General features: G+C 31.8%; 2 protein-coding genes and 1 long non-coding RNA gene across 3 annotated transcripts; 1 reads left to right on the top strand and 2 right to left on the bottom strand.

The window, feature by feature from the left end:
* Positions 1 to 2,316: 2,316 nt before the first annotated feature.
* LOC133190131 (serine protease inhibitor Cvsi-1-like) lies at positions 2,317 to 4,146 on the bottom strand. The gene is made up of 3 exons (XM_061325603.1): positions 4,073 to 4,146; positions 3,585 to 3,707; positions 2,317 to 2,437 (listed from the first exon to the last, which is right to left on the bottom strand). Exons 1-3 carry the CDS (start codon positions 4,107 to 4,109, stop codon positions 2,337 to 2,339), a joined length of 261 nt encoding a protein of 86 aa, XP_061181587.1. The 5' UTR covers positions 4,110 to 4,146; the 3' UTR covers positions 2,317 to 2,336.
* Positions 4,147 to 5,391: 1,245 nt separating this feature from the next.
* LOC133190127 (serine protease inhibitor Cvsi-2-like) lies at positions 5,392 to 9,616 on the top strand. The gene is made up of 3 exons (XM_061325602.1): positions 5,392 to 5,488; positions 9,073 to 9,189; positions 9,486 to 9,616. Exons 1-3 carry the CDS (start codon positions 5,440 to 5,442, stop codon positions 9,584 to 9,586), a joined length of 267 nt encoding a protein of 88 aa, XP_061181586.1. The 5' UTR covers positions 5,392 to 5,439; the 3' UTR covers positions 9,587 to 9,616.
* LOC133190130 (uncharacterized) lies at positions 9,495 to 12,166 on the bottom strand. Its single transcript, XR_009721568.1, has 3 exons — positions 12,111 to 12,166; positions 10,677 to 10,783; positions 9,495 to 9,582 (listed from the first exon to the last, which is right to left on the bottom strand). It is a non-coding gene; the product is annotated as an uncharacterized LOC133190130 (long non-coding RNA).
* Positions 12,167 to 16,252: the final 4,086 nt, after the last annotated feature.

Here is a 16,252-nt window from a genome sequence, read left to right as displayed (position 1 = left end):
TCCTGGAAATTTTAAATAGAAGTCTATTATATCAAGAGCAGCAAAAAGAGATATTTGTGAACCATTAGGGCAAGAAAAGTTATCAGCGGCATACTGGAATAACTTATGTCCCTTATTATCTATACCACTATAACTTTTATATCTTTATTCTGTTTAACTAAAATTGCCATAATTTCTGCAAATGATATAAATAAAGATGGAGAAACGGGACCACCTTGTCTGCAATCTCTGTTTATCAAACTGATTAGATAAAAATCCACTTTGTAAAACAAAAGCTTTAAGGACCCTTTCCTTACCAGTGCAAAATGTTTTTTGGACACTGAGAAAATTATACTGTATAAATGTGTAAATATTGAGCTTATCTATTTATAATTTTTAATATATGGTACGTGACATTTACCCCCAGGAAAAATGTTCAAAGACAACAAAGTATAACTGTAGTAGATGCATATTTTAATAAGTAATTTAATAATTGATAAATAAATAAAATAAATTTAAAATAGTTAAATAAATAAATAAAATCTTAAGTCTTTCTATTACCAATAAAGTATTAAGTTATACCACCCATCCCTTTAGATCTACCTACACATTTCTATTTTCATACCTACACTCATTCATTGGTTGTACACTTGCTTTCTATTGGTCAAGAGTTTTTACATTGTCCAGGGTGAATATTACTCAGATTTAAATTTCATAGTCATGTAGACATGCAGAAGGTTTTCTTGTGAATTACTGAATTTATTGAAATCTACAGTATTGTAATTATATTTCCTGACATTAAATTCCTGGACAGAGACAGAAATGTAAGTACTAATATTTTAATCTAATTAATTAGAATAAGATATACATGAGAAACTAAGAATTTGTTACTTGGTAAAAATTATGTGTATAGAATATTTTATACCTATGATTAAATCAGATATGGATAAATCTGATATTTCTATTAAGTTTAATATATCAAGATCCTAATAAATATGTATATGGATAAATATTTTTATAAGAAATATTTTGGAGTTTCTTTGTAAATACATAGTTTTTGTAAAGAGCATATCTTTAGGTATTTATTTATTATTAATATAGTGTATCATCATATTTGAAAGACCCATACAGTTTGTCAGATGGACTTGGTTCCATAAATCGGTATGAATTGCTATTTTGGTTATATAAGAAAGATAACTCTTCCCAATTGTGGAATGTAATTTTAAAGATTAAGCTTGTAAAAGTTATTTCCCTTTACACGTAAAGCGTATTAAATTCCATAGAGTGAAATATTTATTTACATAAATATTTAAACTTAAAATCTAAATTGATTTAGAACACTATTTGTATAATGATATATATTTAACAGAAAACAGTGTTGTTTACTACAGTGGAGAAAATGCATGCAAATAAAGCGTTCAATTAATTTATCTTGGCTTTTTAAAATATTTAGAATACTTCAATTGATCACAAATTGAGTAATACACTGAAAATTTCAATTTAATTGAATTCAGATCTAAGGGTAAATCACTTTAACTGCAGAAAAATACCACAGAATCAGAACTCTTTAGTATGCAGTGTAGAGAGGGTTCTTAAAATTATAATTCAAAATCTCTACTCCATTTATAATCGATTAAAACCCTTTATTACAGGGATAATATTTACCTTACTGAGAGTGATCTCCCTTATCAGAATGTCAATGTACTTTATGTTCTAACTAATAAGCACGTTTTAGCTAATTTTGCATTGTGTGATAGTCGAAGAGGATAAGAGATTCAACTCGGGCTATAGACTTGGTAATGCTGATTGTTTTATCACTATTAACACACCACTTACGCGAGTTAGGTACTTTTTTTTGCAATGTTGCAACCTTTCATGCCCATAAAATCAAAGAAAGCGTTTTGTTGTTTAAATATAGTTATATGATATTACTATTTCTTAATGCCTTCGATACGGAGTTCCGAAAATACAAAAGAAAAGATTGATGACCTGAATATTGTATTCAATAATGGAATTATCAATATCAAAAATTTGTACGTGATCTAAATAAAGCAAAAAGGACGAGGGGAATACTCAGATATAGTTTACGACAATTAAATAAAATAGAAATACTTCCTTGATAAGCAAGTCATAGTCAATATACAAATCCTCTACACAGTTTCTTGATTCTTATTGAAACTTTTTCCGGGCCTTCAATTTATTTTTTAAATTAAAAAAAAATTCACCTTTTCATCTGTCTGTAGTCACTCTGTACACAGTAACTGTACTTCACTAAATAGAGTATCAGCTAATTTATGTATTCTGAATTTCTACATGAACGAGATTCTTATGAATCCATTGTAAGATTTTGAATTTATTTAGAATCGTGTACATCTGCACATATTGTCAATGCAATGGCGTCTGTTGGCTGGGCAGTCCCAGGTATTCAAATCCAGACAGTCCTGGAGAGTGTTACATTCTGAAGCACAGAAAATAGTGTTACATTCTGAAGCACAAAAAATAGTCACTCTTAATGCATTTTCTCTACTAAGATATATGTTGATGTAGGTTCCAGTGGACAAGGTGTGGGTTGGTGTCATATTGTAAATTCTGAATTTACTGGGTGGCAGTAAATGCAAATATATAGCATAGTATAAATTCTGTATTTAATGCTACTCGGTAAATTCAAAATTTACAATATGACTGTGAGGTAAAGTTTTCAATGCTATAAAATTGAGTAATTTATGCTCATAATGACTTTGACCACACCCCATCCTTATTTCCTTCTGAAAATTGGAACTTGAACATTAGGAAGAATTATGCATGTGACTATGCTTTAAATATAGGTGATTGCAATTTGTTACATGTTCACATCTATATTTGGTGATTTTCAAGATTTTATGTCCTATCCAAGTGCTCTATAATTTAGTCGAAGTTTATAAATGAACACATTTTAATTAAAAAATCAAAGAGGATAGTCGCAGCTTACTACTAGAAGTCGTATAAACTAAGAAAGAACATCAGAAACTCGCACCTCTCTCCCTAAAATTTTCAAATTTAAGATAAATCGTGGGTCTTTCTTTGAAAAGAAATGAATTTCGAGTCTATCAACGATCTGTGAGTAATTAAATTTGACAACCCCTGTTACTGTAATCGCTGCGACTCAAGTTTTAATGACTCTGCTTACTTTTATATCAATGTTATTACAAAGCTGATTGTTTAATTTATGTATATTTTAGCTTCATTCACATCCTGTCCCTTGGAACTTAACAAATTCTGTAAATTTTTACAATGTACAGAATAAGCATTTAAAAATTTACAGAGTTAAATCCTTTTTCAGACTAGCACACCATCTACCGTTAAATCAGTTGTTCATTTTGCAATATTGATTCTGTTGATTTTTAATTAGTTATAAAAAAAAAATAGTCTGTTTTATATTTCAGAATGTTTTTGAAAATGAATTGTTCGTTGTGCATTAAAATACAAAACATGTTGTAAATTTTGTATTTACTGCCACCCAGTAAATTCAAAATTTACAACATGACACCTTTCTGCCGCCTATCGCTTATTGACGGGACATAATTATTTGATGTGACCGATTTTCATATTTGCTGATGCTTGCTTACGCATGTTGTTTGACTGAGTGCAGGTACAGACAGCGTCAACACAGTGCATCTCCCAGCCGTCTGAGCATGATGTATGAACGCAGTCTGTAGCGGAGTTGGTGCAAGATTCGGACCAGGCATATCCTAAAAATGGAATTCCAATATAGTCAAAATTCACTTAGTTTACTGGGTTACTTTTAATATTAGAAATCCGCTAAACGTATCAAGAAGCCAGTGAACAACTTGTTAATACATGTAATTCTAAACACTACAGTAAATATACTTCATACATTTTTTCTCAGGTCCTGAAGTATAAATCAACTACATCTAAAATACAAAAACGATTTTATTTTGGCTTCAAAATATTATTAAAATAATCTCTCTTGGGGGTTATATATAATATTTAATATTCTTTTTTTTAAAATGGCAGTTGAGAGAGAGAGAGAGAGAGAGAGACGTAAATAAATCAATGCCCGAAAAAAAAGCAATACAGTATTTCCATTACTTACCAATAAGGCAAAGGAGAACTACGGCAAAGCACTTCATTTTCTTTGTGTCCTCGCTGATAATTGAGAAGTAATGACCGGAATCGTCTTCAGAAATATTTATATTCGATTAGGACTGTTTGTTATCTAGTCTTTGACATGATTTAGAGTGAGGTGTCCTAAAGACAGTATACTACTTACATTGTTCCATTTCTATCGCAGTCATAAGTGTTGTATATTTGGTCAATCAATTTAACTACATTTCATTGTAAAAGTATAGACTTCAGAATGGTGGTTTAAGCTGTCAGGATCATAGACTTGAGTGAGCTTATATGCTTGAAGTCTTAACAGCTTTTAATAGTTTTTTTTCCCCCAATTTATTAGCCTCCAGAACTTTATTGTAATAACTAGAAAACAAAACAAACCAAACTTTTAAAGAGGAAATATTAAGAGGAAAAATGGCTGATCACGATAAGGTTAATTTTATAACGAGGAACTGAAAACTTAACTTATTTAAAAATCTTTTTAAGATGCCCAAAGACACTACAGCATGCTGCGATAGCTCCTTTATTGTAGACACATTTTTTATGGTTCAGAAACCGTGACGTCACGATACTAACTCTTGGATTCACGTTTTTGGAACAGAATACAAAGAGAGGTATTCTAAATCATTTTATACAAGTGTAGGGCCATTTCATTAAATTGATATTGAGAGATGAATGATTCCATACATTAAAAGCTTTCAAGAGTTTTTGTTTTAATTTTGACGAACAACCAAAAGAATGTTTTAAACTTCAGCATACTTTCAACTAATGTCAAATGGGCGAGTTTGCAAATATCTAGTCAATCAAGATAAAAAAGTTTTTGATATAAAATTATTAGTTTTATTTTTTTTTTAACATACTTGTTTTCCATGCTTTGAATTATTGGCAACGAAATGACAAAGGTTTTAGGTAAGCCTCAAGTACTCTAAAGGGAAAAAAGAGTAATGGAAATATTTACTATGTTCTAGCATAGACCTAAAGCAAAGGTCTATGGTTCTAGTAACCATATAAGAACAAATATTGATAAAACATGCGTTGATATACATGAGTACTTTGTTTTAAAAGAATTTTCCAGGTGTGCACTTTTGCGCCCAATCTGTTGGCGAACAGCATGGACTTGTAAAGTATATATTGGTAGTTCTCTCTAATCAAAGTAAAGATGCCATTTTGAAACATATTACTTGGCAAAACGGAATATTGTAACTCGTGACTCTTTAATTTTCCTCGTGATTTGTTATGTAAAATAAGCATGATTTATCTAACATTTACCTTGACGAAAATAAGGAGTTATATATCTATAATCCAAACTGACACCAGCGCAATTCACATCACAGTTCACCATACAACATGAAAACCGTGTTAGTGTGTGTCATCGCTCTTTTTGCGGTGTTTCTTGGTATGTATTTTTTTCATTTTACATTAACTGATTTATTAATTTTGTGATCTTCTTTATCTTTTCAGTTTGTTGAACCTCAGAAACATGATCAAAAAGCACTGAATAATGAAATGAGCAATAAAACGAAAATCTATCATGATCAAAAATGAATTTGAAATATTGAAATACTTTTTTTATGAAAAGAAATAAACCCGTATTTACACTTTGCTTCCTCAGAATTGTTATATTTATGTAGATACTAAATGCTGGGGGGGGGGGGGGGGTTATGAACCCTTGAACAAATTCTTTACCTCGCTTGTAATAACAAAAATTGCAGAATTTCAAACCTCAAATGTCAAGAGAAAAAGTAGAATTGAATGGGATAAAATGTTTTTTTTTTTTCTTTGGTGACGCCGAAAGCCATTTGTGGAAGACAAAGCAATGCGTGAGCATACGTACAACACCGTTAAAGAAGTACATTTCTTGCGAGAATACAATTTAAAAAACAGGTTAAACGTGACACAAAAGCGCCCAACAAGTTTCACATATTCGTCGACACGGTGCCACGTGGAAACATTCGAAGTTATTTTGAATATTTATTCATGGCGTCTTTGTTTACTGCAACCTCTTAAACGCAAATGAATCTCACCAAGCGAAATTCGTGATAATTTTCTTGAAAATTAATTTTTAACCAACCTGAACGATATTTCCTTACATCACACGACTAAAAATGTGTTTGTTTGTTTGCTTTATGTCCCTTCAAGAATTTTTCACTCAAATTGGGACGCCACCCATTGTCGGTGGAAGGCTGCAAATTAGACCTGTACTGTAAAGTGAGGAATCTTTTTCGTACCAACACTAAGTGCAACACGGGGATTACATGCTCTCATTCGAAGAGCAGTGGGATTTCGAACCTCAACGTAAAAATTAATTCCTTTCTTCCCGACCCAAACGAAACACGCTAACAACTGCACCCTGTGGATCACCTCCAAGAATATATAACATTAACTTTTAAAGAGTATTTCATCTGCTGAACAAGTCCTGGTTGAATATATATAAGTTTATTGTTGTTTACCGCATACATATCTCTGATCTGGAAAATGTTATTAAGTTACTCTCCAGTAAACGTGAGCTTTATATTATTTATATAACTTTTGTAAATAAAGATGCAAAGCGAAACTGCAATGATTTTGATATGCTTTTGTGTCTTTCTGTAGGTGTTGTGTTTTCTGAGCCTTTTACCACCCATCCTCACAAGACAGGGGTCCTGAGTCAACTCGTTGCCGTTGGACCCCTGACAAATTTTATTCGATACTCTACGGGCTTGCTTCTCTTATTGAGAAACACCGGTACATGTACTAATAAGATCGGGGCTTTCATCATTTGATATAAAAACGGAAATAGAACGTAAGCAGCACAGGCACTTGGGGTATGGACCCCCCCCCCTTTCCATTTTTTTTTCTTTTTAAATCTGGGGTCGAGTCACCTTTTTCCTATTTTTGTATTCTAATATGCACTGTATGTTATCAATAATGTAACTCTTTTGTCTCTATATGCTGTTTTTAAATATATCGTTTTCGACTGATACATAAAAGAGAGAAGGCTTGCAAAGTTCTCTTTTCTCATCGTCTGCCTCACCTCGCTTAAACTTCGCCTGATTATTTATCGAAAGAATAAGAAAACATGGAATATGCATACATCAATAAATTCGTTATACATTCTTCTTCCTTTTCATATTTCCATTCAATTTTTATGTGCCCCCGATTTGTAAATATTTCGATTAAATCAACCGCATCTAGGGTCAATTTTGTTGATGTGCACCAGCTGGGACGGAAGTGCCCGGTATTTTCGGGTATCATCATTACGTGTAATGTCATTCGGAATATTAAATGCGAGAAGGAATAAATCCCGAATTTTCTCTTCATATAACATGTAACGGTAAGTTCTGTGAATAACAAGATAACTTTAACTAGCAAATTCTAATGGATGAATATTAACTTTTAACAGACGATCTAGACAACCAAATTTCACAATATTGTTATTGCAAAGCCTGGAATTTTTTTTTTAATGCAGAACATTTATAAAGTTAGAGTTACCGTTATTGCACTTCCGTCCCAGCTGGTGCACATCAACAAAATTGACCCTAGATGCGGGTGATTTAATCGAAATATTTACAAATCGGGGGTACATAAAAATTGAATGGAAATATGAAAAGGAAGAAGAATGTATAACGAATTTATTGATGTATGCATATTCCAAGTTTTCTCATTCTTTCGATAAATAATCAGGCGAAGTTTAAGCGAGGTGAGGCAGACGATGAGAAAAGAGTTGCAAGCCTTCTCTCTTTTTATGTATCAGTCGAAAACGATATATTTAAAAACAGCATATAGAGACAAAAGAGTTACATTATTGATAACATACAGTGCATATTAGAATACAAAAATAAGAAAAAGGTGACTCGACCCCAGATTTAAAAAGAAAAAAAATAGAAAAGGGGGGGGGGTTCCATACCCCAAGTGCCTGTACATAAAATGTTTTTCCAACTTCTAATGCGTTTTCACCGTTGCGTTAGCTAAATTTGCGTTTTTTCCCCGGCCAATTCACAAAAATTTTGTATCTGCACTGAAGAATTGGAAAGTTCTGCTATCCTGTAAATTTCTAATAAACTTGATATAACACTGAAAAATCCACGTCTTTACATCTTGAGAAACCTCTAAACACTGACCATCACGTGACCTCTAAGCAATCTCATTGGTTCCTCAGTACAGTTGATTTGGTAAAATGTTTGTTATCGGCCGCAGCAGCGGCCGATCTATTAAAGTGCACATGGGGAAATGAGACGTTATTTTTTTTATTAGTTCAGTTAAATAATTCTTAAATGATAACATGTATAAAATCATGAGTAAAATATGTTAAAAAACTTGCTTTAAACTAAGTCTTAATTGTTGTTATTATGTTTCAATTGCATTATCATTTCTCATCAGATAATTGATAATTTATGATTATATAAAAAGAGTTTACAATAGGTACTCCCCAACCTGGGAGTGTGTAAGATATGAAAGCAAATCGTTATGATTTTCCGGATAATAATGAAGTGGTAAAAGTGCATGGTGAATAAAAATTGAAAGGATATTTAACTAGTAAAAATTGCTTTGAATATGCTACAGCTGCGAACGACACAAGGATAATTTTTTCTACATTTTTCACCTAGGGTAAGTCAAGGTAGAATTTTGCAGAATCATGGGCATTATCACGTGACAAAGATCCGGGGTATCAGCAAGTGGTTCATCTTGAGATCTGAATATAAATAGGCCTACATCTTTATTTTGATGGCAATAAATTCTTATCATTTATCATTGACTTTATTACATCGATGAATCAATTTGATGAGCAAATGCTCTAAAATTTCTATTTATTTTATTTTTTATTTATTTTTCTTTGAAGACAGTCTGAAATAAAAATGATAACTCTTTTTCATCTTTGAATGTCTTTTGCTTTCCTTGCATTGATGATTTTTAAAATTGTGAAAGTACTTTTTGAAAAAGCTAACTTTTGTTTTCGGCCGATTTGATGCTTTGCTTCAAATTTTTCTTGTTTCTGTGTAGGTCTTGTGTTTTCCGAGTCGTGTATCACCAGCCGTGACTGTGTCTCCATACAATGTGACAGCGTCACTACTGTCGAGTGTACCAACGGGACGTGTACATGTGAACTCGTGGATGGATGTAAGAAAATGCATATATTCTTCTCTCTTATCACTCCGCCTTGTTAGGTCCGTGTCAAAAAAACTGTGACACACCTTTAGCATATTTTGCTCACTTCTTTTAAATATTTCTTTCTTTCTAATGCCGTAAGTATTCTAAAATGATGTATTCGGATTTTAAGCTACATTAATAACCTTGCGAGCTTCTTGTAGTCATTGTCTTAATTTGTACAACAGAGCAGACATAGTTAGATCTGATTTGGTTTTTCAAATTTATACTTTATCATTTTAAGTCATGTAATATTGATGTTTTTACAGATTGTGACACGAGAGATGATTGCTTGAATATGGAAAATTGGTTCTGTCCAGCGGAGTACAGACACTGTATTGATCAGAGATGTCGCTGTCGTCCAATCTAAAGACAATCAATAAATGTTTTATAAAGAAATACAAAATACTTGTTATAAGGCAGACAAAATGCGTATACAAAATGAATAATGAGTTTAGGGGCACCGGTCTAATAAGGGTCAGAAAACCCTGAAACTTCCGTCTGGCAGGTGCTTTTTTTTTTTTAATTTTCATCTGAAAGGGTTATTTGCACAAGTCTTTAAAGAAAGTTGCTTAAAATGCAATTTAAGATTAAATCTTCCATTGCTCCTTCCAACACTGAGGAAAATTGACACCACATATCAACCCAAAATAAGTCCAAGTTGGACACGGGAGGACTTTCATAGGTCTTCAGTCTGTTATCCGATCCCATTCTGACGAATGAAATAGTTATTAAAAAATATTTAAAACATTGAAACTCAGGATCTCACTCAGGTGTCTCAAATCCGGTAAATATGTAAACTATATCAAACTATGTTCTGTCGACTTCTGATTCCCAATATCCTGTTTTGCAGCTGTTATCATAAATTAAAGTACTGATGAGAAGAATTGATTTTAAAAGAAAAAAAAATATTAACAACAGAATCCTTATCAATTTAACATGTTAACTTCCTGCTTTAACTGAACAGGAAAATTCTTTGCTAACAAATTTTTGAACCGAAGTTGAAATCAATGATTTTGATTGCAATTTATAAGACGTTAGAAAACATTATATTAGATTATTTTAAAAAAGCCCGACTCATTAGACTAAACGTTGGATCATGCAGCGGCTTTTTAAAACAGGAGTGTTCGCTGACATCCCTATAGAAGTAATTTTCATTTTTGACACAGACTCACTACAGGAACTGTTCTGTGTTTTACTTTGAAGCATCCTAGTATATCTGACGACTTCCATACAACTGCAGGATGTTACGTCCAGACAACAGGACACATTGTATATAAAAAACATAATAATTTAAACATGTACCTATATTTAAGACTTACATAAACATGTACCCGTATTTAAGGACTCTGCATTCTGTGTTTAAGCTAACGTATCCCAGTATTGAAGCAATTTCCATGACAGCTGCAGGATGCTACACCCAGGTAACAGTATATAGACGATAATGCATTAACACTTACTTGTTCACACGAAAATCGACAAATAAAACGTTCTTCAAGAGGACCACCTTGATTCTTTCTGTTGTTGTTTTTGCTGGTCTTATATATTTTATATATCATGAAATATGCTACAATATAAAAATTAAAAATTACTTCATTGCTTTAATTAGTGTACGTACATGTATCTTTCTTAAAAGCATCAAAATTAATTGAGATATCAACAGAACTTAAAGATGCTTTCAAAGATTCAACGCTGGCTTGTTGCTGAAATGTCTAATGCATGCTTCATAGGTTTGAGGGCAGGTGTATATGGGTGAATTAAAAAAATGACTGGACACATATTTTTATTTACCTGCACTAAAATACAGAAAATGTGATTAAATTTCTATGACTCAGCATATGTCTTTTGATATTGTCTAAATACCACTCAAATATCTCATTGATATCTCAAGTCACAAAAAAGTTATGCTCAAAAGTGATGCTAAAATGTCAGGAGTGGAACATCTGTTTGTGACATTTTGAAAAAAATTATTTTTTTAAAATATTATAAGATCTGTGAAATAAAAAATAATGGTTTATGTTGGAAAAAAAGACTTTCCTGATAAAATTCAATGTATTGAGCTTTAAATTTAGACTGTAGTAACTTTTGTTTGATCAAGTTATGATCATGCTTTACCATGTCAGAAGTGCAACAGAAAAAAATGTAGTGTTGCCGAAAAAAACACTGATTTAAAAATGCTTTATGACAATTAAGTAAAAAAAAAAAAATTTCAAACTGTAAAACAATAACTGATATACAATTTAAAATAAAATGTTATATAAAATCACAAGCAGCATTAATGAGAGTCGAGTATCTGTGCATACCCAATTATGTCAGGAGTGCAACATTTGATGTTTTGCTCCCCAACATGAAAAACCCTTTATCAGTATGATTCTTGAGTTTATTTTGGAAAATAAAGACACAAAGAACATTTTTACTAAATAGATCTATCAATAACAGGATCTGTCTGTGTTTCAGATCTATATTTCTATGTTCAAGCTCAACACGTCTTTTTAAGATCCAAGTTCAATGATGAAAAGATATCTGTTCATACTAATAAATATTCTTTAATAATTATGACATATTTTAATAATCAAGTACTAAATTTGTAGCGGAGCAGCAATCAAGACAAGATGGTTTTGAAATCAGTATGATGTTTATTACATGGATTATATACTTAAGTACCAGATTCTGCAAAACAATATAAAATACATTAACTAAATTTGATATTACACATAACAGCAGAATCTATTGTTATCATAAAATCAAATAATTACTACATATTAATTAGATCATAAGATAATATTGACACAGGTCAATGAGTTATATCTCTTGACAAATGATATTTCTCTTTATATATTCACTTCATATAATGGATAAATATTTACAATATACATGTACATATAGCTACATACCAAACTATGGGTATGAATCCATCTCTATTTCTAATACAGTGTATATATATGTCTTGCTATGGATTTAATATCTACAATTCATAAATAACATTTATACACTATATATTCTTTTGTGTCATAAAATACATTTCATTAATACAAAGTTTAAAATCAACTAGTTCATCAGCTTTGACAAACTTAAATAATTTAATAAATTCTCTCATATGCCACTTTTCATTCTTACAATTATTAATATGAAAGTATTAATGTGAAATAAGAATGTCAAAAAGTCAACCTACTGTCAGTGGTCTATAAAATACTCCAAATATCAAAAATACAACTTTACACACTGACTGCTCCTAGGCTAGTAATTATCTGGACACTCTGGACAAAGGGGGTTAAAGGTTTTGGTGGGAAAATATTAACCAATGGCAATTCTTACTTATTTATTTATTCAAGGTTAAGAGTTTAAACTGTAATTTTAGAACTCTAGAGATTTCTAGACTTTAATTAGAGGTAGTTGTTATAAATTTATTTAACTGTTTGATATTTAAATAAAACATTTTTATTTTAAATCAAGTTTATTATTGAAAGTTATTTCATAACTTTCAATGGCATCTGAAAGAAAATTGTTGTTATAATTAAAATCAATTTAAAATCATGACTATTACACACTAAATTATCGCAGTTTTATTATTAAAATCCTTCTCTTTTTCAATTTTATCGAAGAAAATACATTAATAGGGAACAATTCAAGACTATGGTGGCATATTTCTGCCCCATGTGTGCAAGTTATTTTTCTGTCAAATATGTCGACATGCAAGATAAATATGTTGACATGCAAGATAGTTATGTCAACATGCAACATAACTATGTTGACATGCAAGAAAATTGTAATCAAATAAAAATTATAAAAAATCTTCAAAAATCTCAAATATTGCCTACATGTGACTTCCAATATGCTAGATGCTACTTATTTATGTCGACATGCAAGTTATTTATGTTGACATGCGAAATAAATATGTTGGCATGCAAGTTATTTATGTCAACGTGCAACTTAGATATGTTAACATGCTACTTATATGTCAACATGCAACTTATTTATGTCAACATGCAACTTAGTTATGTCAACATGCAATTTGTTTTTGTCAACATGCAACTAAGTTATGTTGACATGCGAGATAAATATGTTGACATGCAACTTAGCTATGTTGAGTAACAGATATATATATATATAATTTTTAAAAAAGTAAATATCCAAAATGAAATTACACTTCGATGTGAATGTCTTAAGACACAGGAATGGCGAAAAAGTTTACAGTGAATATGATCGATTTGTGATTTTATTTTGGATATATACTTTTTTTTTAATATGATCGATTTTCAAAATAAGATTTTGAATTAAATGATCAAATTTAAATGCAAAAGAAATTATGTGATACACAATTTGAACATTTGTGCGAGCTTGCAGACTCGTTACTACCCAAGACACGTGCAATGAGGCACGGTTCTGTTTGTTTGTTTGTTTGTTTTTTGTCGGTAAAATTGAAATTGATTTAAATGATCGAAAATTTATTCAAGCAAATGTTGCAGTTTAAATGATTTTCTATAATATGAGGTGGACAACAAAGTATAAATTGAATTTCCTTAGTTAAATGTCCTGGCGATTTAGAAACGGGACCGTAGATTATAAAACGTTTTTAGGGCACCTCTCTGCGAGCGACCTATAGTAATAAGTGTGTCCGTCCGTCCGTCCATCTGTTCGTCTGAGGTCTCTTTTAAAGGGTGTGCAGTGACCTTGAACTATGTTTTAAGGTCTAAGGTTAAGGTCATAGCAGAACTGTATCTGAAAAATGCATGTTAACATAAATAAGTTGCATGTCGACATACATATGTTGCATGTCAACATATTTAACTCGCATGTCAACATAACCAAGATGCATTTCGACATAAATAAGTTGCATGTCGACATAAATAAGTTGCATATCAACATAATTATCTCGCATGTTAACATAACTAAATAAAAATAAAATGCATGTTGACATAAATAAGTAGCATCTAGCATGTTGGATGTCACATGTGGGCAATATTTGAGATTTTTGAAGATTTTTTATTATTTTTATTTGATTACAATTTTCTTGCATGTCAACATAGTTATGTTGCATGTTGACATAACTATCTTGCATGTCAACATATTTATCTTGCATGTAGACATATTTGATAGAAAAATAACTTGCACATAAGGGGCAGAAATATGCCACCATACAAGACATAAAGCCAAGTTTAAAAATTTTATGTATTTTAATCATGAGGTATTGGACTATAAATATTGCACAATGTCATTATAACTTGATGTTGCCAACATGTATGGATTTTTGTGTACTTTTGTTTTAATTTTAAATTTTAATGCAGTCAGGAGTGTAACAAAACCGTTTTATAATTATCAGTGAAATTCATATATCTTCACTAAACAATATGTTGCAGAAAATGTTTGATCCTATTTGTAGTTGAAATCAGTATGTCTATCAACAAATTACAGATATCTCTTTTGGATATTTTAAAGTCAATTCACAAAACAGTTTTCATCACTAATAATATATTATTGCAGATTCCCTATTAATCAAACAAACAACATAGATATTATTTTGCTTGTTTCATTTGGCGCTTCTGGCCGCGGTGATCAATTTGCTGGGGCTACCACAGGGCTGCCCCACAATCAACAATCAATACAACAAATGTGACGACCCAAATCGGGCGGATCATGCACTGGGTAGGTCACAAGTGCATGAACGTCACCAATTCAATTATCAATCCAGTTCAATCAATCATCAATCAATCAATCAATCATTTCAATATCAATCAAGTCAACTGCTTGTCAATTACAAGCCAACGCACAAATTCAAATCCTGAATTTCAATTTACACGTGCAACGGGATAAACAATGGAATGAGCGTAAGAATATTTCTTGCACTCCTCCAGTTCCGTTGAGGTGCGACGGAATACACAAACACACAGAATTACCACCGCGATATTGGCTAAGTGGACGCTGTACCCAACAGGCAGTCATCACGGAATACGTAAACGGTAAACACACAGAATTCACCACCTTGACAAAGGTTGATGTGTACGCTGGACCAATCAGGCTGTTTCATATTTGCATATTTTACTAAAAAAAAAAAACGTTAGTAGTAACAACAAAACTTTATGATAAACGTGATGACGTCAACTTTTCTATCGTCAACTTCCCTTATTTATGTCCAATATACCATTATCACCTGCATATGGAGTTTATGTCTTCCAGTTGATTCGATACGCAAGAGCATGCTCTATGTCACAGGTACTTGTGGACAGGACCCCCGGGGGGGGGGGTTACAAGTCTTGTAAGTTGTAAATAAAGAGATTTTTTACCGGGTGGTAAATTCCAGGTGAGGGAGGGGCTTATTTTGTACAGGTGTGAATGCCCTGAGGGCTAGCAGTCTACCTGTGGTCGTTTGTCTCCTAATCCCTATACACAGAAAGTGATTTAATACACAGTAGAGTACCCAAGAAGTCAATCTTTACCTGTGTTGGGTTTTTGAGGTGATTTTGAATTAGAAATCAAAAGTTGTAAATAAATTTTAATCTCAATAATTTTTATTAATTTGTAATTGAATGTGTGTCAAAGCATCCCCACCCATTAAAAAATATTATTCAAAGTATTTGTTTAGCCTTGACAAAAAATTATTAAATACCAAATTTTGATATATATTATCATAAAGAATATCATAATTATTTTAAATACTAAAGGTGTTGTATATATATCATCAAGCTAAAAATTCCATAGTTATCATGGTAATACATCTTCTCTTTTGTTTATACCAGGTGTGGTAAATATCAAAGGATCAGAAGTTAATTTGGGGTCACCACGAGTGCCAGGCAAGGTGTACAGGGTATACACAGCGACTGGTAAGTAAATGTCAATCAAGTTCTAGCACCCAGTGATGAAGCTTAATGCACTTGATTGACAGGGGTACACAGACCAGGTATTTTTGAAGGCGGTGCTTAAAATCTCTGCCTTTAAGCGATTTTTAAACCGCTACTTCGTATCAGTGATAACATCCTTTAAAGGGAATATTGACGACTACCTTCGCTCATCTCGAAAATCTTAAGCAGAATTTAATTCT

This window comes from Saccostrea echinata, unplaced genomic scaffold, assembly GCF_033153115.1.
Source record: "Saccostrea echinata isolate AGI-Se365-2 ecotype Australia unplaced genomic scaffold, CSIRO_AGI_Sech_v1 ptg000020l, whole genome shotgun sequence".
In the NCBI taxonomy this organism is placed as follows: domain Eukaryota; kingdom Metazoa; phylum Mollusca; class Bivalvia; order Ostreida; family Ostreidae; genus Saccostrea; species Saccostrea echinata.
This window is presented reverse-complemented; position numbering and strand designations above follow the sequence as displayed.

Bases quoted from the DNA above. Each gene is read 5' to 3' on its own strand.
- LOC133190127 (XM_061325602.1), top strand. From the start codon at position 5,440: ATGAAAACCGTGTTAGTGTGTGTCATCGCTCTTTTTGCGGTGTTTCTT. The intron at 5,489-9,072 runs GTATGTATTTTT...GTTTCTGTGTAG, and splicing joins TCTTTTTGCGGTGTTTCTTG to GTCTTGTGTTTTCCGAGTCG. The intron at 9,190-9,485 runs GTAAGAAAATGC...ATGTTTTTACAG, and splicing joins ATGTGAACTCGTGGATGGAT to ATTGTGACACGAGAGATGAT.
- LOC133190131 (XM_061325603.1), bottom strand. From the start codon at position 4,109: ATGAAGTGCTTTGCCGTAGTTCTCCTTTGCCTTATTG. The intron at 3,708-4,072 runs GTAAGTAATGGA...TTCCATTTTTAG, and splicing joins AGTTCTCCTTTGCCTTATTG to GATATGCCTGGTCCGAATCT. The intron at 2,438-3,584 runs GTAAGCAAGCAT...TCTGTGCTTCAG, and splicing joins CACTCAGTCAAACAACATGC to AATGTAACACTCTCCAGGAC.